Source organism: Oculina patagonica, chromosome 9 (genome assembly GCF_052425735.1).
Source record: "Oculina patagonica isolate OP01 chromosome 9, crgOcupat, whole genome shotgun sequence".
In the NCBI taxonomy this organism is placed as follows: domain Eukaryota; kingdom Metazoa; phylum Cnidaria; class Anthozoa; order Scleractinia; family Oculinidae; genus Oculina; species Oculina patagonica.
In genome coordinates this window covers 29,648,434-29,670,806 of record NC_135766.1, presented here as the reverse complement: position 1 = coordinate 29,670,806, position 22,373 = coordinate 29,648,434, and the positions used below count along the sequence as shown (strand labels likewise).

The following is a 22,373-nucleotide window of genomic DNA, read 5'->3' as shown; positions in this document are numbered from 1 at the left end:
AAGATATTTATTATATCTCTCATTCTGGAGAAAAAAAAACATTTCAAGTCAAGCGTGCGGGAAGCGGTTTCGTTTGACTGACGTACGTCAAAGGCGAAAGGACGAGTGAATTTCATTGGCTTTCGTAAACAATTCGGCCGTTTAATAGCTCGATTTATAAGCGTATAAACATAATTTGAATCCAACCTTCACTACTTTATTTCTGCAATTAGATACAGTGCAAGTTTCCTTTGGAATAACTTCTTAAGTTCTTTGCTTGGCAACGAAAATGCCGCGATTGACAACATGTTTTAGCTTATCAAACTTTCGAAAACTTATGGCAGTGTTTCTAGAAAATACTGAACAAGAAAACACGTATAAAGCCGGTGAGTTTGAAGGAACTACTTAAAAAAAGCCTCAGATATCGTCGTCCACGTAATGCTAAGCTCTTTAAGGCGGCGTTGAATGCTTCGTTGAAAGCTTGAAATGCTGTCTGGCTCGTACTCGGCTCCATCGCATTTGCGTACGTCTTTGAAAAACTTTCCGAGGAGCTTATCGAGGACGCCAGCAGGTATGGTTTGTACATGAAATGTTCCATCAGTCTGCTCTTGACAATAATTTTCGAACCGTTTCCATTCACTTTTCGTCTTTTTGACCGTGTTTACAGATTTCTCGGCACTGATGAAACTTTCAAGTCTTGACTTGAATGCTGCTCGGGTTGCTTTTAGTCCGCCACATCAGGGACGTTTTCTCCTTCCAACAGATCACAAAAATTGAGTTTAAAGTTCGGTAGCCCTCCTTCGCTTCGCCTTTGTTCCTCATTTTTTTCCTCTGACTGCAAACGTTGTAGAAAGTTTTGAAAATCTTCTTCGCGAGACATTTCAACTTGCAAAGACGTACGGCATCAGGAGAACTCTCAGTCAAATTTCGCGGGCCGTACTGCAGAATACGGCCCGTAAAGTTGACCAATCACAGCGTGCGTACTATCTCAGAGATATAATAAAACTATAATGAACGATTATTGCGCTGGTAGGATTTTGCAGGAAAGCTAGCAGGGGGTAGTAGGATTCCTGCAAAGACAAACCAATCAAATTTCTTATCTCTTGTGACGTCATCGTAAGGCTCTTGTGTCAATCGATAATCTCACCTCTCGTTTTCGATCGCATTTCGAAGTGAGACGGTCGTGGCTAAAAGCTTTTTATTATGCCGGCTAAGAGTAAAAAAAACTACAAGGGTCGAAGTCTTAATGTATTGAGGTATATTGAAAGCTGTGGCAGTGATGAAGATATTGGCAGCCTCATTCCGTCTAATCTTGCCGCGGGTGCAAGGCTTGCAGCCCAAAATGAAAGTCAAGCACACGATGAAAAAACAAGCCGAACGTACGAGCTCCGGCTCATGGCTTTGGAGCAATTTGCCGAAAAAGAAGGCGACGATGCTGTGTTGTTTGGGCCAAACAAGAGGCCGTTTTTAGCTGCAACAATCCAGACTTTTATGCGTAAGTTTGTGTGATAATTTTTGTCAATGCACGTTATGTACACTGCTTAATGCATCGACACTTTATACAAATTTGGACAACGTAAAGATAGACATCTTTTAAGATTACTTTGGTGAATGGCGTCGACTGTTATTTTGTTTGAGCTAAGCATTCAAATTTATTTGAATTAGATTTAGAAGTGTAAATAACATTTCTCGGTATATTAAGAGCAAGATGGAGGTACAATTTTCGTGCTATTTGATTTTCAGTTACATTTATCGATTGTAAGCACAATGAAACGTGTGACAGGTCAACATTCAGAGACAGGTAATACGGAAGGGTCTCAACGTTCATCATTTGATGAGTTTCCAACTCTGTGTGCACAGTCAGTCATGCATACTCAATGACCCTGTTATTATTCTAGGTCTTCTAGACTCAGCTAAAACCAAAAGCAAAGCAATTACAATTGCCAATTACAGTATTTTTCATCTTAATTCAGCATTGGACAACAATATCCTTATACCTACTTGTGAAATAAGCTCAATCATAAGCGACATGCCTAATGGCATGTTGCTGAATCTTTTAACCCTTGTTTATTTCAATTTATGCTGGTTCATACTAGTTGTGATTATTACATGCTACTTAATCACAAGCACTGTCTTAAATGAAAAGGTTACACTTTCTTGTGCATCACACTTGTTTTTGTTATTTTGCCCTATGTTTCTAAGAAATGATTTTTATTCATTACTTTTTAAAGCTTTATGATTAGACATTATTTTAAAAGCGTATGGATCACTTAAGTTAATTCTTCTGTACTGTGAGAGACAAAACTATCCATTTTCCCCTTGCAGAAGTGTTGCGTGAAAGGAAAGGCAAGAGGCTAGGAACACTCCGCTGCCGTGGCCTTAAACCTCCAGCTGTCAGAGGTCATGCTGCAGCTTTTACCTATTGGTTCAATGTGTTTGGACATACAGGCCCTGACAGCCAATCTGTTGAAGTTTCAACAGATGGGACCCAAAAAGTTATTCCCAAGGGAAATCCCATGAGTTCAGCAGGTAAATTATTAAGTCATGGTTGTTAAATTGCTTTGTTGGAATGTACATACGTAAGGTAGCAAATAATTCTATACAACTTCAATAAAATTTTTAATCACGTTTTGATAAGTTACTCACTGTGCCATTTTGGTGGTCGATCGCAAAACAGACTGCAATCTATTTCTTTAATGAAAAATTGCTAAATATAGACCTTACTCCACAATAAAAACACAAGCACACTTACTTCAAAAGTTGAAACGCAGTTTTATTTGATACGTATCTCCAAATTCTTGTTGTTTGCAAGCGAAATTGTACTGCATTTCGCTTCTCGGTGGATGAGTCAGTGAATTTTTGACCAGAGCTATTACTTTGTTCAAGTACGTCCGTCATGTAACATGCCCCAAATGGAAGCCATTTTTGTCTGTTTACGAACGCGAACACAGCTTTGTTTGAGATTTCAAAATGTTGGTAAGCTGTCGGCTTGTGGACAGTGTAGATTTTTTTAAAGTGGGAAGTAAAAGTTTCGCTTATTCTGAATAATATATTCTGGATATGACAATCGTACTCGCCAAACCGGGCGAGTGATCCGTGATTTGTACTCGCCCGACAGTTTTCACACTCGTCTGGGCGAGCGGGCGAGCGCTAATTTCCAACCCTGTAAAAATAGAAAAAAAATGGCAGAAAAATAGTGGCCTGCAAAACAAGGCTCACAGCCCGCAGCTCATGGCTCCAACTCGCAGGCTCCCACACTAGTTAATCTCTCATAATTTGCTGACTTTCAATTCCAATTTTATTTTGTTTTAGAAAAGAGTTGTTAGTCAATATAACTGAAATGTAAATATTCAAGATGTAGTAAATAATGTAAATAAAGTTTTGATAAAGGTCATAACATATTGCTGTACCTCTCAATTTGCTATTGTTATTTAGCTGTGAAACAGACAATAAAACAGCTTGTCAGGAGGGCATCTCGCCCGACAAGAAGGGACACGAGGCAAGGAAGGGTGGCATATGAACCTAAAAAGGCCCCTCCATTTACACTTCAGCAGTTGGCAAGAATGCGTCAATACTGTTTGAGGACAATTGAGGTATCTATGTATTAATTTAATCTAAGAGATTCTTTTAGTATGTACTAAAATATACGAATTATGTACCAGGCAGTTCTTGTAATATATGGTAATTATCTCCTCTCAGATTTTTACCGTATTTTCTCGATTAAACGCCCCTGGCGTTTATTTCAAACTTAGCCCGATAGGGCCGGCGTTTATTTGATTTTAGGAGTTTTTGCATGCCCTATGTTTCTAAGAAATGATTTTTATTCATTACTTTTTAAAGCTTTATGATAAGACATTATTTTAAAAGCATATTAAACCTTTAATAATTGTTTAAGGGGTTTATTTTCAAATACAGCTTGGAGACCCGGCGTTTATTCTTGGCCCGGCGTTTAATCGAGAAAATACGGTACACACATATGGTACCTAATTTGACTACCATACATTTGTATAATTTTTTTTTAAAAAAAAAAACACTTAAGTGAGCGGCACATGCACAGCAACAGATCTTGTCAACTTGCTCTATTTTCTCCGACCGGTTGCGTCTGATCATAGTAGACTTCATCAGGGAGTTTCAACAAGATACTTAAAGGAACTTATTTATACCTATGCTATAGAGTACAAATCATGTTCCAAATTGGATGTGAACAGCAAAAAACAAACTTGTACAGAATTGCATACAGGATATGACTAAAATACTGCAAATGTGCATGCAATGTTTAATTTTGGGTATTATACATACTACCATACATTTGTATACCTGCCAACTCTCACGTCTTTGGCGTGAGTCTCACTCCTGCGAGTTGAAAACTTCGATCTCATGCTTACAAACCAATTTCTCATGCCTAATCGAAAAATGTGAGTTATTACAACCACAAACAACAAAAAACACAGAGTTTTGACAAAAAAAAGGATTGGGAAGGAGGTTGTGTTTGGCAAAACACGTCCACACAGTGGGATCGCCAGGATATGTTCGGAACGTCATCGGAATACTTTGGACGTCTTCGGAAAAATTCGGACATTGTCGCTTCGTCTTCAGAAATCCTGGCACTCTGAGGATAAAAATCTCACAGCTTTGATCCAGAAAAAGTTGGCAGGTATACATTTGCTAAATCAAGCCCTGAGGCTGATATACTGCTGACCTAAAATTAAACAAATGTTCCTGATATCATGTTTTTATGCATATAGTTCTAATTTATTATTTTGTTTTAGGGTATGCGTGGATTATGGCTTTGGGTTGTTACCCTATTTTCATTTGCCCTTTTCCTAAGAGGGGAGGAACCTCTACGCCTTAAACTGCGTCATTTGAGACTTCCTCAAAACTATGCAGGTTTGAAATAGTCTGTTTAATTTTATTATCTATTAAATCATTAAGAAATGTTTGACTTTTTTTGCTGTAACTGTATGCTATTTGATTATCATTCCTACAAGTTGGAAAGAAGAGAGAAAAAGAGAATTAGGCAAAGAGAATCTAGTATAAAAAGGCTGTATTTATGTTTGTATTGTAATTACCACACAGTCAAGTGACCCTACAATAGTTGTTTTCAGCCCTACAATAGTTGTTTTGCTCAGAGATGAATGACAAAGGGTAGTCACATCGAGAGTTCATTAACTATATAGCAAGTCAATTTATTTATTATGTCAAGATATGGTCAGATATGTAGGTAACGGAGCTATCATTAAGTTTTCAACCACCCATTGGCTGCAACATTTCACTAAAACATTAATTGTTAGTAATTTGTTTGTTAAAAGTAACCATCAGCCGTACCATCCAGTCATTAATGAAATAAACTCAGCCGTAACAAGTTTCATGGGTTACGGCCCTTAATGACAGACTAAGACTATACAACATTCTTATAATATATAATTTACAATTAATTCTAGTTAGAAACGTTTATTGGATATTAATATATTATTTTTATCTTCAGCTGACTCTGGTAAAATGCCACAAAGGATTGAGGTCAAAATCCCATGGTCCAAAGCAGACAAAAAAGCAAAAGGTGACTTACAGTACAATAATGCAGGTTAACCAACCTAAAAACAGGAAACTGTTTCTACCCTGTATTTATTAGCAGCAATTAAGGTAGTTGTTTGTCTCATCACAGGCGGCCAAAGCTCATGATAAGAGGAGTTAAAATATTGCTATTGTTATCTCGTTTCCTTGGGGTGATCCGAGGCATTTTAAGTGGAAACCCAAAATGTCATAACTAGCTTAAAACGTCTTGGATGCTACCAGTCGAGAGTCAAGTTTCACATACCGTTTATGTTATAATTTTTAACTCCTCTTATCGTGAGCTTGGGCACCTGTGGTCTCTCATGCAATGACAATACATTTACCTAGTAAGTTAATGTACACAGGCATTGAATATAATTTTGTATACAAACAGGTTATACTATGGCGAATCACACAATCTTACAATCTGGTAATAGTGTTATTTACCTAAATCTTGTTTCAGGTGTGACACTTTCTCTTTGGGCTAACCCTTTAAAGGCTGTGACTAAAAGTGGGACGGGGACTTGGGGACTGGGACGCGGGACGCGTGTTTGGGACGTGGGACGCGTGGGCTGGGACTCGGGGACGTGGGACGTGGGGACGTGGGGACGTGGGGACGCGGGGACGTGGGGACGTGAGGACTCGGGGACGTGGGGACGGGGACGTGGGGACGCGCAAACGAAAAGACTAAGTTTTCTGCGTTTAATGTAAAAAATACAATTTTCGGTCTTATTTTTTTAATAGCTTTATTGGGAAACATACAAACAAGACATTGAACATTGAAATATGCAACATAATGTAAATAGATTGGGACAGAAACATTTCTCAAAGGGAAAAGCGCGAACGGAAGGTCCAAGGTTGTTCGTTTACCTCATTTACCGTGAGAGATCTAGTTACAGAATATTTCCAACGCGAATCTTAAACCTCGCGGGTAGCAATGGAGGACTTTCCCGGTAAGTACATACATGCTTTTCGTTGCTCTAATTCTTCACTATCTGTACTTAATCCTCGCTTATTTCGACGCTCAGGCATGCTTCAGGACAACCGTTGTCTAAACATTTAGGTGCCTTGTAGTTTTGAAGCTTTAAGCCAGTAATCTCACGGGCAACGAGATCCGTTGTATTTTTTGATAACGATCAAAGCAGTTAATAATTATTTGCTCAATCAGTGACACTCCCATGAAAAAAAAAACACCTATTGATAGGAACCATATTGAATTTTATTATAAATCCACCGTTTGTTTATAAAAGAAATTAAACTACGATCTCGACACTTTAATGATGTCATTTGTTTAGCACAGTACGCAAGTTCTAATTCTTTTCATGAGACTTATTTCATGCGTGAATAGCGAGGATTGAGGGCAGATAGTGAAGAATTAGAACAACGAAAAGCATGTATGTACTTACCGGGAAAGTCCTCCATTGCTACCCGCGAGGTTTAAGATTCGCGTTGGAAATATTCTGTAACTAGATCTCTCACGGTAAATGAGGTAAACGAACAACCTTGGACCTTCCGTTCGCGCTTTTCCCTTTAAGAAATGTTTCTGTCCCAATCTATTTACATTATGTTGCATATTTCAATGTTCAATGTCTTGTTTGTATGTTTCCCAATAAAGCTATTAAAAAAATAAGACCGAAAATTGTATTTTTTACATTAAACGCAGAAAACTTAGTCTTTTCGTTTGCGCGTCCCCACGTCCCCGTCCCCGAGTCCTCACGTCCCCACGTCCCCGCGTCCCCACGTCCCCACGTCCCCACGTCCCCACGTCCCCACGTCCCCACGTCCCCACGTCCCCACGTCCCCACGTCCCCACGTCCCACGTCCCCGAGTCCCAGCCCACGCGTCCCACGTCCCAAACACGCGTCCCGCGTCCCAGTCCCCAAGTCCCCGTCCCACTTTTAGTCACAGCCCCCTTTAAACCGTGAACTATGCCCAGTTACTGCCCTTTTTGTGTGGTTACTTGTGACAGGTTTGTTGATTTGTGATTGTTAATAGTGGATTTTGATGTTTTATATTTGTGAAGCAAAATATTCTGGGGTCGTTTAGAAGTCGTGTTGCTAATATCACACGATTTCTAATTTTTGATCATGAAGCTGATCATGAAGGTTTGTAGTTGTGCGATCATGAACAGTGCTCTGACAAATTTTTCCATTTTGCTCTTTCATCAAGCAGTCATGCAGTCATAAAACTCATAAAACAAGTATTTTTTTTAAAAAAAACTCCTTTTGATATTTGTCCTGCTTGTTTCTTACTCCATCTTTGCTTTATGTGAGGTATCTAATTAATATGTTTGTTATCTCACCTACAGGAATTAAAAAAGGTCAAAATTACATTTTCCCTCGTGTTGCTAAAAATAACCGAGAAGTTCTACCTTACTGTGCACGTGGTGTAACCACCTACCGGAAAACCTTTTTGGAGGTATATATACATGTCCTAATTACAAATGTCATAACAAACATACAGTAAATTTGAATGATTTGTTCAGATATTGATGCAATTAGCGTGATCAAAATATTTGCCCGATTAAGAACACTTAATAAGATGAATACGGGTATAGGGTACTGTGAGGATGTAAATATTACAAGTTTGGAACATGAGGATGCAAGGTTTTGTGCAATGTTATTAATTTTTTATTTCCATTCCTCTGCGACAGTATGATTGGAGTTCTGTTAGGCTTGTAGTTTTTTACCGTCATTCTCTGTCAATGCTACGGGACTGCTTCCAATTCAAAGTTCACTAGGCAGACTTGGCAATAGCCTTCCGTCAATCATGCATATTAGGACTGAGTAGACGTTTTTATGCCAATGTTTGTCGTGTAATGCAATCCTAGTCATTGCTGGTTTTTGGTCGTTTCTCTTTTTTTAGACAATGACAACTCAACCCTCCAAGTTTATTTTTTTCCTTAGTGGCCATTTGGCCACCAACTACTCAAGTTTGATCGCCAGTGAAAAGTTTTAGTCACCAAATTAAGCTGATGCTTTCAATCATTCCTCTCAATTTTAGTCGCCAGGCTGGCGACCTTGGTTCAAATTTAGTCGCCACCTCCAAAATTTTAGTCGCCATGGCGACTAAATTGATCTTAACTTGGAGGGTTGCAACTGATTCAGAGCAGTTCTTCCCTTTGTAAATAGTGGTAGCAAATTGGGAAAGTAGAAAACAGTGGCCTTTCAGTACTTTTCAGTTGTGCATTCAATATTTTGTCGCACGTCAGGAGAAAATCCAACAATAAGCATGCATGATTTATAGAAGGCTATTGTCAAGTGACTGCAAGTGAACTTTAAATTGGAAAGTCGCAGGTAGCTTTGAGAATGACGGCAATGGAATCATAATTGATATACTTTTTCATTGTTTCAGATGTCAAAGAGCCTTTTCAACAAAGAGTTTACTACTCACAGCATTCGACGGTCTGCAGCCCGATGGGCTGCTAGGTGTGGAGCCAATGACAGCTCTATCAAAAGGGCAGGCAGATGGTGTGTGGATCATTCAATCATTTTGCATTTTAATGTCAATGTTTAACATCTGCAGTCTGCTGTATGTTTAACATACACTCACACTTTGTGACATTTTATCTATCAATAAGTATAAGATAGTACTTAGTATTATCTCAAGAGTTGCCACAAATAAAAAGATGTTAGAGATATGTGGGGGCTTAAGGAGTGGTTATTATTTATGGGAAGGGGAAGGGGTTGGTGAATAGGAGAAGGCAACATTAGAAACTTTTTATGCCCCCCCCCCCCCTTAAGGCACAAGTCAACTTTTTTGAAAAAACCCTCCCCTCCCCCTTCCCCCCCCCCCTGCCGCAATCAACAAAGGATCAAAAACTAAGTACTTATCTCTGTTCATTGATTTCCCTACTTCAGTGAGTTCAAGGCTGGTTTTTGTTTATTTGGTACCTCAAGGGCTAAGTATATTCTGAGGGGCTTATAATAGGAGTTTTTTTGCATTTTGAATTTGGGGGACTTACATATTTGGTGGGGCTAATTTTAGGAATGTTACGGTATCCCTCGATCATTTTGAATACAATTTTACATTGTTATGTTATGAATACTGTATGTGCATTCGTTCCCAGATAATTTTGTGCAGTAAAAATACAGTCATTCTATTGGTCATTGTTTTGGTTGTGAATGAGAAGGGCAGAGGGGGGAGATTTAAAAGAGAGGGGCTTAAAAAAGGGGGGCTTATAGAGGATTAATGACAGTTGTTTTTGTATATTTTATAATGTTTTAATAACTTAACTGATCTATGTGTACTGATAGCTGTTTCACTTGACTTTTTAGTTGAGATCACAATGTAAGTAACTTTTTCATTACATTTTTCAGGAAATCCAACAGTTTTGAACTGTACACTCAAGATGCAAGGGCCGAGATGATTAAGGAGCATCACGATGGTCAGCCAGTGTTGGACCACAAAATGTGGCTGTTCAAACCCCTGAGATAATAGGCCTTATATGCATGATAACGTCATAAGCTCAAAATTCACCACCAAGCCTTGTTTACGCAAATTATGCGCAACCTTTCGCCACCTTCATGCAGTTTTCACGTGGGTATTCTTTTCATCTTTGCTGCTTTGGGAATTCGTTCATGATAATATTTACAAGTTTGCGCTTTAAAAGCAAGTCTTGGTGGTGAAACTAGCCAGGTTGACGTAAACATGCATAAGGGCTATTGTTTTGCCCACTGGGTGTACCGTAATGATTCAATTTAGCGACCTCCTTCAAATAAGCGCCCCCTTCCAAATAAGCGCCCCCTTCGAATGTGTTTTTGTCAATAAGCGCCCCTATTCCAATAAGCGCCCCCATTCTAACGAACGCCCCATTCTTATAAGCGCCCCTATTCTAATAAGGTCCCCATTGTTGATAACTGCCACTACTGAAGTCATTAACGTCGAATAGATAAACTCATGAACCATCACCGTACCATACATATATATATTTATTGCTTAAATAAACAATTCTTTTTGAAGTAAGTGAACCTTCAGCAATTTGTTACGGTTACAGTTTTTGTTATTGTTATTTAATTCAATACTTATTGATGTTTTGTTTTGAACATTTGGTTGTTTCTCAAAAAATTAAATTAGCGCCCTGTCCCGAATAAGCGCCCTGTCTCGAATAAGCGCCCTCCCTTGAGATGCCAAAAGTAAATAAGCGCCTCGGGCGCTAAATCGAATCATTACGGTAGACCAGAGAGTGGTTTAATGATGGTGTGATCATGTTAAGTTTTTGTTTAGTTTTGGAAATTGTACTTAAAATGCAAAACAATGATCATGGCCACCTATAGTGTAACAGCTCATGACACAACTACATCAAATACCCTTTATATCTGTCATGTCAACAGGGGCATGAACTTTTGTCAGAATATTGTTCAAATTTCTACTTGACCATTAGGATTATCATACATAAATTGATCCACTAGCTGTCAGGATCAAGAAAAATAATCCAACAATTTAATATTACTTATAACAGATTCTTTTTCAGTAGTAGATTTAATAATTTGGGTGATTAATTTTTATAGTTTTAAACAGGAGTTAAACAATATAATCACTTTTGAGGGTGAATATTGTTTAATAGAGAGATAAATCAACAATAGTCATGCGTGTGACAGACAATATTTGATGGATTATAATTAACAATATTTTTGGAGTTTTGTATATATGTAATTTTTTTTAATTATTCAATTTTATTAGAATTAAATATAACTTTTGATTACTTAATAATTTGTAAAACAGTGGGCATGCACATGAAACTTAAATGGAAAAGGAGCCTGAAAATTGTTCATACTTATAAGTTGTATTTTTTTTAGAGAGTATATAGTCAAACCTGCATTAAGACAGACACCCTTAGGGAATGCTGTAGTGTCAGGTTAATAGAGATGTCCGCTTGATAGCGGTGTTGTTTTCAACAAATAATGGAAATTAATTTTTAATGCCAAAGCCTTAATAAAGGGTGTCTGCTTTAAACAGGTTTGACTGTTAATTGGCCCTGTTTGCACTAAGTTTGAAATATATTTATTGTTTTCCAGTTAGCCATTTTGTCATTTAAGAATAAGTGGCATGGCTAACATAGCATTGTCAGGCTTAGAGTTTTGTTCTAATCCTTTCTGTAGGTAAATACCCAATGTCTGTCACATTCCCAAAGATTTTAAGTCACTTGTCATAAATTTATTATTGTAAAGCAGTTGTGATATATTTTTCTTATAAAGTGATAATAAACATTTCTTTATATAGAAAAAGGTGGATAGTGACTAGAGTAGAAAATTACCCGTTCAACCTCGCCAACAGACCTCCCTAATTACTAGGAGGGATTGAAATGCTAGAGGCCAGAGCCATTGACTCCTGGAGATTTTGTCAAAAGTGGCCCAGTCGCAACTAAGCAACTTAAAATTAAGTCTGATTTTCTGAAAGTGAAACTGTTTTCTGTGTGGTCGAACATCTAATTTGCACCGACATGTGTTACACATACTTTTATTTAAATCGACCTTAGGCTGACTTATGGTTGTTTAAAATACAACTTTATCTTAAGTTGCTCTATCCAACTAACTTTTGTCCACATTGAAAATGAATGAGCCGTTAAACAATCAGTATTGCATTACAACATGGGTTTTGTGAAAAACGATAACTGAAAAATTACTAGAAATGTTATAAAAATACAGTGTTCAACCGGAGTTTAGCTTTAAATGTTCTCCATGGAAGAATCTCATTTAAAAGTCTTGGGCATGATACTTGGAAAACCTACCTCATATAGGACGACAAAGGAGGATGGGGGTAACCAATTACCCCTGAATTTTAAATTTTTAAAATGTGAAAAAGGGGCAATTATTTTAGTTACAGTGTCATAAAAACCTTATTTAATGACATGCGAATTACTGGCCGCAAAATTTTGCCCCCTGAAAGTAATGTAACAGTCAATTCCAAAACTGCCCATGTCCCCACCCCGGGCATTTGACTTTTTTGAAAATTTTTGGTCAAATTCCCCACTATGTTGACAGCTTACATGGTCAAATGCCCCATTGGTTAGGGCTTCAAAGAGGGTCAAATCCCACCACGCTTTCCAGATTTTACATAAGAAAGAAAGAAGACGCCGACGTTACTTTTTCTCTTTTACGTAACTTGAAAATGCTTTTTCTAGCTTAGCTATATAAACGGAAACATAAGGAGAAATATCTTCTGACAACGAAATATCCACCCTTACTTCTCAATAAAGGCCAAAGGCTATCAAAGCAAAAACAGAGGTGGAATCGTGAAATGACAGGCGTTCTGTAAACATTGGTGTTAATTGAGTGAATGGATAATCAAACCAAGACGAAACCGCTGAGACCGCAACAATTCACTGTATTAAATGGAGTCAAGTCGGAACACTCGCAGGTTTCCTTCGGCATTCCCCAGGGTTCGGTGTTGGGACCGACTTTATTCACGCTATTTACAAACGACCTTCCTGCTTCAGTCAGCTCTGGGTCCTTGTACATGTACGCAGATGACACAACGGCGTACTGCATAGGAGACTCGATAGACATCGCTATTGCGCAGCTAAACAAGGCCCTGAAGGAAGTATACACGTGGTGTCTAACAAATCGTTTAACACCTCATCCAGGAAAGAGTGAAGTGATGTTACTCAGTAAAGGAACCCTGACAGGGCCACATACACCAATACAACTAGGAACCTCAATTCTTAGATGCGTTACAAAAACGCGCCTGCTGGGTATAACTGTCGACCGCAATCTAAGCTGGGTACCTCATGTACTAGAGACCAAGAAAAGTTTTGCTAATAAGCTGAACTTACTGAAACGATCCAGATTTCTCCCAAAGGGCGTGCTAAAGGACTTTTATTTTAAAGTGATACTACCTTCTGTAAAATATGGTTTAGTCTTATGGGGATCGTGTTGTAACTCTGATATGCTAGACTCTATAGAAAGACTACATTGTAGGGCGGCAAGAATAATTTTCAACTTGCCCAAGGACATGCCGTCAAATGATGTGCTCAAATATGATCAGTGGTCTACCTTTTCCCTGTATTATAAGCTCGATATCCTTAGGCTATTTTATAAGGCAAACAACGGCAGCCTGTCCGAGCCCCTGACGAAATCGATACTAGACAACTCCAGTCATGGCTATTCGCTCCGAGGAAAACAACTATCTTCGATACCAAGATTCAACTCGCGATTCATAAAGGATTCACTCAGATACAAGGGATCTGTTCTTTGGAACATTGTTAAATACCACAATCAACAGAAGAGTTTTTCAAGTTTTTTAGAGCTAAGAAAGCATGTTGTAAATAGAGCATATTTTAAAGATTTTAATTTTAACGCGCTGTCGGCTTCAACAACCCGCCACAGACACAGTGATTTTATATATAATTAGTTTTTAGTTAGTTTATTGTAATCATTTAGTATACATAGCAACAGTCTAGTTAGTATTTAATTAAATAATTAATTTTACTGTAAATATAAGAATTGTAATTTTAATCTTAGCATAGTTAATTTAAATACACGACCCCACAAGCTTTTAGCTTTTATTATTATCGTGTCAAAATAAAGTTTTACCTTACCTTACCTTACCGCTGACTAACGTTTTTTCGATGGTCAAATGGCCGACCCGGTGGGCGATGCCCCACTATACGGAGTTAACCTCTGGGCGGTCTTGGAATTGACTGATACATAACATGACATAACGATCACTTCCCCTGACATTTTTTTTTGTTGCGAGAGTCAGCTACGACTTGCTAGTAACATAACGAATACAATTCAACCTTTTTATCATCTGAGACGGGAAGCAAAATATGTCGAAAAATGGCACTATAGTTCAACTGTCAATCAGATATTTGTAGCAAAACAAAAATTGCTACGGCCAAAGTTCAGTTCACTTTTTGCTTGACGACCTAAGGGTCATTCTTGATGTCCCTTGCACTTCGCTCGAATCTTGTTGCTCATCATTGCTGTCATCCGAATCCGCATGTATTTCTTCGAAGTCAAGAAGGGCATGGGCAGTAGACATTTCAATTGGTAAATCCAGTGCAAGTTCAGTTCTACACTCGGGACAAGGTACCCCGCAATTGAAGCAGACTGGCACATCGACAAACCATGGCATGGTACAGGGTTCGTTATCGGAGAAGGCGCCATCCTCTGTAGGGTACGCTGGATTTTTTCTCCGCCATTGATCTTGGCACCACTCAATCATCTTTTTCGTTGCTCTCTCCCCTGGTTTCCAGCCCTCTGTTGCAGTGTTGACTTCTTCTTCGTCCATTCTGGCTTTCAGGTGGTCGAAGGGTCTCGCGTCCAATAGCTTGCACACAAAATTTGCCACAACCTCGTGCATTTTCCATGTGAACTTCAAGTGGGAACGTTTTCTACGTCTTTTATCACAAAAATGTCCTAACATTAAAATAAACTGCCAGACAGCGATATCATACAGCGGTCTAAGAAAGGACAAACGGTTTGAAGTCGGCATGTTTTAGCGAATTTGTGTCTTCTCCTAGTCCACGTTTTGCCGCACGATGCCGCGAAAACGCATACTGCCGCGAAATCTCACCCCTTATAAGGAGGTGTGAAGATTACGTTCATTCGAGTTCGCTGTGCAACTGACGCGAGTGTCACATTTCGGTAGCTTCAGTGCACATGATGGCGGCTTCGTGTTCGACTGCTACGCAAACAGTCCCTTCGACAAGGAGGGCTGTACCTGCTTTATTTTCAGATATTCTTGATGTGGCAATCTATTCGTTTAGTTGTCAGTCCGGTTTGAGGGCACATCACAAAGTCCGCGGTGATCCGGTGTTGGAGGGAGTTTCAGCGATGCTTGGACGGATGTTATTAACGAGTAACACAAAAACACAAGCGGCTTTCGAGGAAATGGCACCTACAAGGCTAGGTAAAATTATTAGTTTATGCTTACAAGTGTTTGAATTGGCGTTTGTGTCGCAGGTATGAACCGGGAAAACGCAAATGCGAACGCAAGCAAAATACCCCATGGTGTCTGGTCCGCCATCTTGAAAAGGTCCTCTAATGCGCATGTGTATCTCATTGTGCGTGTTTTCCCTCACCTCACAACAAACGAATCAAAACAAAGGGAATACTCTTATCAACCGGCATAAAGCGTGGGAAAACGCGTGCAACCAAGTTGCGATTGGTTTTTGGTTTTGCATCGGAATGGGCAAGAGGGACAGGTGGATTGAAGTTTCTTTAAACCCTGGGGTAGTCAATCGATAATATCGAGAATCGATAACATTCGATAAAAATCGATTAATTTTTTCAAAAATCGATAAAAATCGATAAAAGATTTCGTTGTGAGTAATCGATAATTATCGATTTTTCAATCAGGGCTATCGATTTTATCGATAACTATCGAATTTATCGAAACTAAATTATCGTACCAATTTTCGAATGAAAAACACCAAAAGATATTAAAAAGCTCGCAGAAACACTTATACAGTGGAACCCCGATATAACGATCTTCGATATAACGATATTCCCGATATAACGATGAATATGTTATGTCCCGGCAATAGTAAAATGTATGGGACGGAACCCCGATATAACGATTCCTCGATATAACGATACAATTTTATTGCCCCCTTGGCATATCGCTATATCGGGGTTCCACTGTAACAACTTCCCTGTTCGTTAATCGGTAAAAATTACTACATCTTTTCTACAGGCTGTTAGAATACTCAGCGTGTGTCGAATTTGAAATCCGCTTTAGATATTAAATAAATAGAGGTTACGCCACAGGCCTACATGACTCCTACGTTCGTGACATTTGCACATTTGCCGTTATATGATTTAATTTGGTCTTTTGACCTTATTTACTTCTGACTTCTTTCTGAGGGTTCTATTTTATATGGAGGCATTATGTATTAAATAGAGTCGTGTTGATTGTGGTCTAGGAAGTGACTAGATAGAGGTCATTTTTCTTCGCTGCGTGGTTTCCGTTTGTAGAGTCAGTAGAGTTCATGTTCTGTACTCCTCCGCCACATGAAATCTACATTCAAATAGTTACAATCAAACGCTCCCTCAACGGAAAGAGGATGATTTTTATCGATTCCGATAACGATCGATGAATCCGATAAAATCGATAAAATTAACACTTCGTCGGCGTGTGAGTATCGATTTTTATCGATTGACCGATACAATCGATATCATTTAAAATCAATTTATCGATAGATATCGATTTATCGATTGATTTTCCGATATCAATTTTTATCGATTGACTACCCCGGGTTTAAACGTAATCATAGAGCGTAGAAGAGCAAACCGAAGTAATTCCACAATATTAATATTACCGGTACATTGTACATGTACTTTTTACACTCAATTGAAAATTGCTCTATACTAAACAGTTATTCACCTCAGTGTGAATGGAAAGTATTGTTTAACTTACATCCACTTGGGTAAATAATTATTGTATGCGCTTTTATACCAACTATCTTGGTAATCGGAATAAATTTTGGATTGAAACTAACCAACTAAAAAATGCCTTGGTTTGCTGAGAGGTCCGCACTTTGTTGGTGTCAAATTTTGTTGTAGAACTATTGTTCCAAAAAGGAAATGGTGGCCACCTTTTGTTCTCAATTGAAGTTCTGATTGACTACTTTTTTTCCAAGTGTCCTAGCTTCAGTAGTCACACTGTAAATACACCATGCAATTTTGCTTATTGTTATTAGTAATAGCATTACGAAGTGACAATATTAGAACTTGGAATGTACTCTTACTGTTACTTAATTTACTGTCCTACAGGTAACTGGAAACCAGGGCAAAAACCCACAAAAGAGCTCCTAACCCTTATATCTTCTCGAATGAAGAACCTGAAGATGAAAGGCAACATTAGAGAAGGAAGAAATCCTGTTGTGCCTTCACTCCTGCTCGAAAAAAAGCAATTCTTTAATGAGGAAGAAGACAGAGTAAAAACTGTGCTTTATCCAACTTGCTGGAGGTGCAGTCAGCGGTGCGAATTTTGCATCAGGAGGAAAAAGTGTTTTTCTAAGTTTGGGAAATTTCGTATGGAGTGAGTACAGTTCATTGCTTTTCGTGCATTCTTCACTAGTCCATTTTTACAGGCCTTTCAACTGGAATAGAAAATTGACCAGCATAGTGTTAACAGTCAGCCTGATATCAAAGCACAAAAACTTATGTCTTGAAGTTGCCCGCCATAAGGGAACATTGTCGCGATATTTTAAGTCATTGTTCTGATTACTTCCAAGTTGAAGCCTGGCCTGACCAATCGATGAAACCAATAATCGATATCGATCCATGAGAATCGATCCCAATTAATCGATTGATATTGGAAAATGATGACCATTCCATTATGGAAAATTTTGTGACTTTTAATTTCATCGACTGTCGTTGATTACCATCGATTGTATTTTACTTGGTTTGATTCTATATTGGTGTTATTACATCAACTCAGTGGCTCTTAAAAGCAATCAATACCTCATTTATTCATTTTCGTGACACACTGTTGGTTTGATTCTATATTGGTGTTATTACATCAACTCAGTGGCTCTTAAAAGCAATCAATACCTCATTTATTCATTTTCGTGACACACTGTTAAGTTGGTGTTTCCAGTTGGTGTCAAATTTTGTTGTAGAACTATTGTTCCAAAAAGGAAATGGTGGCCACCTTTTGTTCTCAATTGAAGTTCTGATTGACTACTTTTTTTCCAAGTGTCCCAGCTTCAGTAGTCACACTGTAAATACACCATGCAATTTTGCTTATTGTTATTAGTAATAGCATTACGAAGTGACAATATTAGAACTTGGAATGTACTCTTACTGTTACTTAATTTACTGTCCTACAGGTAACTGGAAACCAGGGCAAAAACCCACAAAAGAGCTCCTAACCCTTATATCTTCTCGAATGAAGAACCTGAAGATGAAAGGCAACATTAGAGAAGGAAGAAATCCTGTTGTGCCTTCACTCCTGCTCGAAAAAAAGCAATTCTTTAATGAGGAAGAAGACAGAGTAAAAACTGTGCTTTATCCAACTTGCTGGAGGTGCAGTCAGCGGTGCGAATTTTGCATCAGGAGGAAAAAGTGTTTTTCTAAGTTTGGGAATTTTCGTATGGAGTGAGTACAGTTCATTGCTTTTCGTGCATTCTTCACTAGTCCATTTTTACAGGCCTTTCAACTGGAATAGAAAATTGACCAGCATAGTGTTAACAGTCAGCCTGATATCAAAGCACAAAAACTTATGTCTTGAAGTTGCCCGCCATAAGGGAACATTGTCGCGATATTTTAAGTCATTGTTCTGATTACTTCCAAGTTGAAGCCTGGCCTGACCAATCGATGAAACCAATAATCGATATCGATCCATGAGAATCGATCCCAATTAATCGATTGATATTGGAAAATGATGACCATTCCATTATGGAAAATTTTGTGACTTTTAATTTCATCGACTGTCGTTGATTACCATCGATTGTATTTTACTTGGTTTGATTCTATATTGGTGTTATTACATCAACTCAGTGGCTCTTAAAAGCAATCAATACCTCATTTATTCATTTTCGTGACACACTGTTAAGTCTGTTATGCATCAAAAACAAGGTTATAAAGAAACAAGGTTATAAATAAATGGGGAAAGGTTTACAATAGCGTATATTAGATTAATTGAGAAATACAACAGCAAAAGTTCTGTTGTTTGCAGGTACAATATGTCATAAGCTAAACAAGCCGTTTCTTGAGACATCGTGTGCTCAGCCCTTCAGGTCAGGTCACGATCAGTCACTTTATGATTGCGAAAATCTATTTCGGGATATCCTGGAGAATTGACCTGAGATGCCCAGGTACACCGCAAGATATTAATAACATTCGATGAAAATCGATAGCAATCCATGTACATTGTAATTGAGGAAATTTTCTTTGACTATCGATTGTTCATCGATTGGCTGATGCCAATCAATATCAATTAACTAACCATCATCGTTTCATATCGATTGATTGATTGATTTCTGATCATCAATTTTCATCAATTGGTCAGGCCGGGATTGAAGGAAACCTCAAAGTAATAGTTGTGATGTATGATAACAACAAACGAGTAATCAAACCCCGAAAATAACCATGGATGGTTTCGTCTGACGAAGATTAAGACGGATTACGACTGACAAACTTGAAAAAACTTACCAGTTTTTTCAAAATGAGTTGTCCGTGACTGAGCTCCTTTAAGTATGCAAAGATTCCATGCAATAGTAAATTGCTTCTTAATCCTTCTGAAACCATTGAAAAAAGTGGAAGGAATGAGACACAGGGAAGCTCAATTCCAGGACTAACTACAAAAGCTGTCTTACATTTAGTGTACCTGTATTTGATAATCAAGGAGACTCCCATTAGAACTTGACACCTACATTTGTACTGGAAATACGTTTTCTGGCATCAAGACTTAATCTCGGAAAAAATCCAGAACCAGAGACAACAAGAAAAGGTCATTTCTGAGTTACCCTTTGCCTCTGCCTCCATTCAAATTAGAACGAGTTTGATTTGTTTTTTTTAATTGTTGCCCTTTTACCATGCTCTTTGCTGCAGTCAATTGCCCCCCCCCCCCCAACTAAATGCTCCCCTTCAATAAGCTCCAAGCCCTTCCTTTTTGTCAAAGTTTTAAAAAAGCATCCAGGCACTAGGAATTACAGTATAATGAGGTGCATAAAGTGTGTGTTTTTTAGTAAGAGAGATATTTCTGATATCACAGTAGGCGTAAATATCTTTAATTATGTATTGCAATGTAATAAGATAATTTTCCCTTTCTTACAGAATTGCCTCCCCCTTTCTTGATTTAATGGAGGAAATTCTTGGAGACGAGGATCTTGATGATCAAGAGGATGAGGAGGATGAGGAAGAGCTGATGTCCACAGAGGAAGTGGAAAGAAACCACAAAAACTTGATGAGATGTCTTTCTGGAAAACTATTTCCAGCAAATGATGATGATGGGGAGGAGGAGGAGGAGGAGGAGGATGACGAGGATGACAAGGAGCAGATGGATGACGAAGAGGAGCTGAATGATGAAAAAGAGGTTGATGGCATGGAGGAAGTGGATAACAATATCTATATTGAAAGCAGCAATGACGAAAAAGTGACATCTGAAGATGAAATGTTCTAGCTTCATAATCCATATAAGTTCTACCCTGAGTACCAAAGGTTTTTCGTTAAGCACGTCAGACTGTGTCAGAATTGGCTAGGGAAAGACTTGGTAACAAAAGAGACGAGACCGAGAATGAACACAGGTTAAAATAAACCTCTGGCACCCAGGGTATTACTGTTGATGAAACTCCCAAGGAATCAAATGTTAGTAACCTGCATTTCATCGTTAACAAGACATAATATTTAATTTTTGGTAATATAATAACTTCAAGTGGAAGCCTCAACGTATCTGGTTGACTTTTTCATTTAAATACCAGTATCTCTAAAATATTTTGCTTATGTGTGTTTTAATGGCACAAGTTTCCTTTTATTTATTTTTTTCATTGTAGTCTCGAAAGCAGCCACTGAGTGAGGTTAACTCACACATGTAGGTACCTTGATATATTGGATCTAGTACGAGTACAACTTTTTGAACCAAACAAGATAATGACATTTCACACCAATCTCAAAAAGTCCCCAATGTATCCAAATATGTTTCAACCATCCAAACAAATTTCTAGTTGAAGTACTGTACCCAATGGATTATTCAACTGTATAATCAGATCATAAGATCTTTGTGTGCATGCAATTTAAAACATGCATGTACCCTAAGAAGTGTGAACATCAGAGTGCTCATAAATTGTTAAGCTCTGCAATAAAGAAAAAGAAAAATGGGAATCATGAAAGGAAATAATAACAAATCCAATGCGAATATTTTTAGGGAACAGTGACAGTTTCTTCCTTCCCAGGAACAGATCATTTGAAACAGAGTCAACATTGATGATGAACAATGAATCAAGATCCAAACTTGTGTACTTCCACTGATTTAGCCTCAAAATATAAATTATTACTGCAGACTTGCTGTAACTCTAGTCAGGCAAGCTTTGGTTGATCTGTCAAAGCAATGGGGCGACCCGTACCATTTGTAACTTTTCCCGGGATTGGCCTAACAAAACAAAAGATAAACAACACAAACAATGCCTCTAGCCCAAAAAGCAAAAGAGGTGCAGATGATAGGTGCAGATTTAGGCGAACAAACGAAAAAACAGAGCTTTAAAGTGTGCAGGTCAACTGAAAGCTATGACTTTGCTTTTAAGATTTGGATATAATTAGTGTGAAGTAATTAATGTAAATGCCCTTAAGTTCAACCACATGGGCCTTAGTTAAGCATTTATAGTTTCAACTACATTATGGTACATTTAATGCATTTTCCACCATGGTACATTTATATTTAAGTCTGATGTGAAAGACCCCATGTGAAAGGAACGGGATGCTCCTTTAAAATTATGATTTAAACCCCAAAAGGAGACCAATCTGGGCGTGGCTTAAGTTTTATTTGTCCCCTTCATAAGACATTTCTTAAAAGACCGACAAATAACAGTGACTAAAAAGATGTATGTTATCATTGCAATATGCTTTCATATCTATGATTACATCATAATGACAAAAGAAATGGGCACTCCCAGCATTACTAGAACGGGAAGTGTTTTGTTTTGATTTGTTTCGAAAGGAGTAATCCTATACTACTATTATGGTGTACGATTATTGATTATTGTTATTGATTTAACGTACAATAAAAAATTTTTACTGGTCAAGGCTAGCTTTTTGTCCTGTAACTCGAACGCGTGTGAAGTACGGCTATTTGCCAGATAAACTATACATTTTCCTTCCTTCAAAGATTAAGACTATTTCAATCTTTTGATGACATGGATTGGGTTGAGATAGCAACCGAGAGCCCCGACCCTGACC

The 22,373-nt window shown here is 38.2% G+C and overlaps 2 protein-coding genes across 2 annotated transcripts in view; both read left to right on the top strand.

The window, feature by feature from the left end:
• Positions 1 to 22,373, top strand: part of LOC144664682 (furin-like) — a 142,888-nt gene that overhangs the window by 70,708 nt on the left and 49,807 nt on the right. The window lies entirely within an intron of this gene.
• On the top strand, positions 1,183 to 9,966 carry LOC144666684 (uncharacterized). The gene is made up of 10 exons (XM_078528072.1): positions 1,183 to 1,474; positions 2,305 to 2,508; positions 3,415 to 3,572; positions 4,749 to 4,866; positions 5,465 to 5,536; positions 5,993 to 6,030; positions 7,438 to 7,498; positions 7,838 to 7,947; positions 8,884 to 8,999; positions 9,849 to 9,966. The coding sequence occupies exons 1-10, from the start codon at positions 1,183 to 1,185 to the stop codon at positions 9,964 to 9,966; spliced, it is 1,287 nt and encodes a 428-aa protein (XP_078384198.1).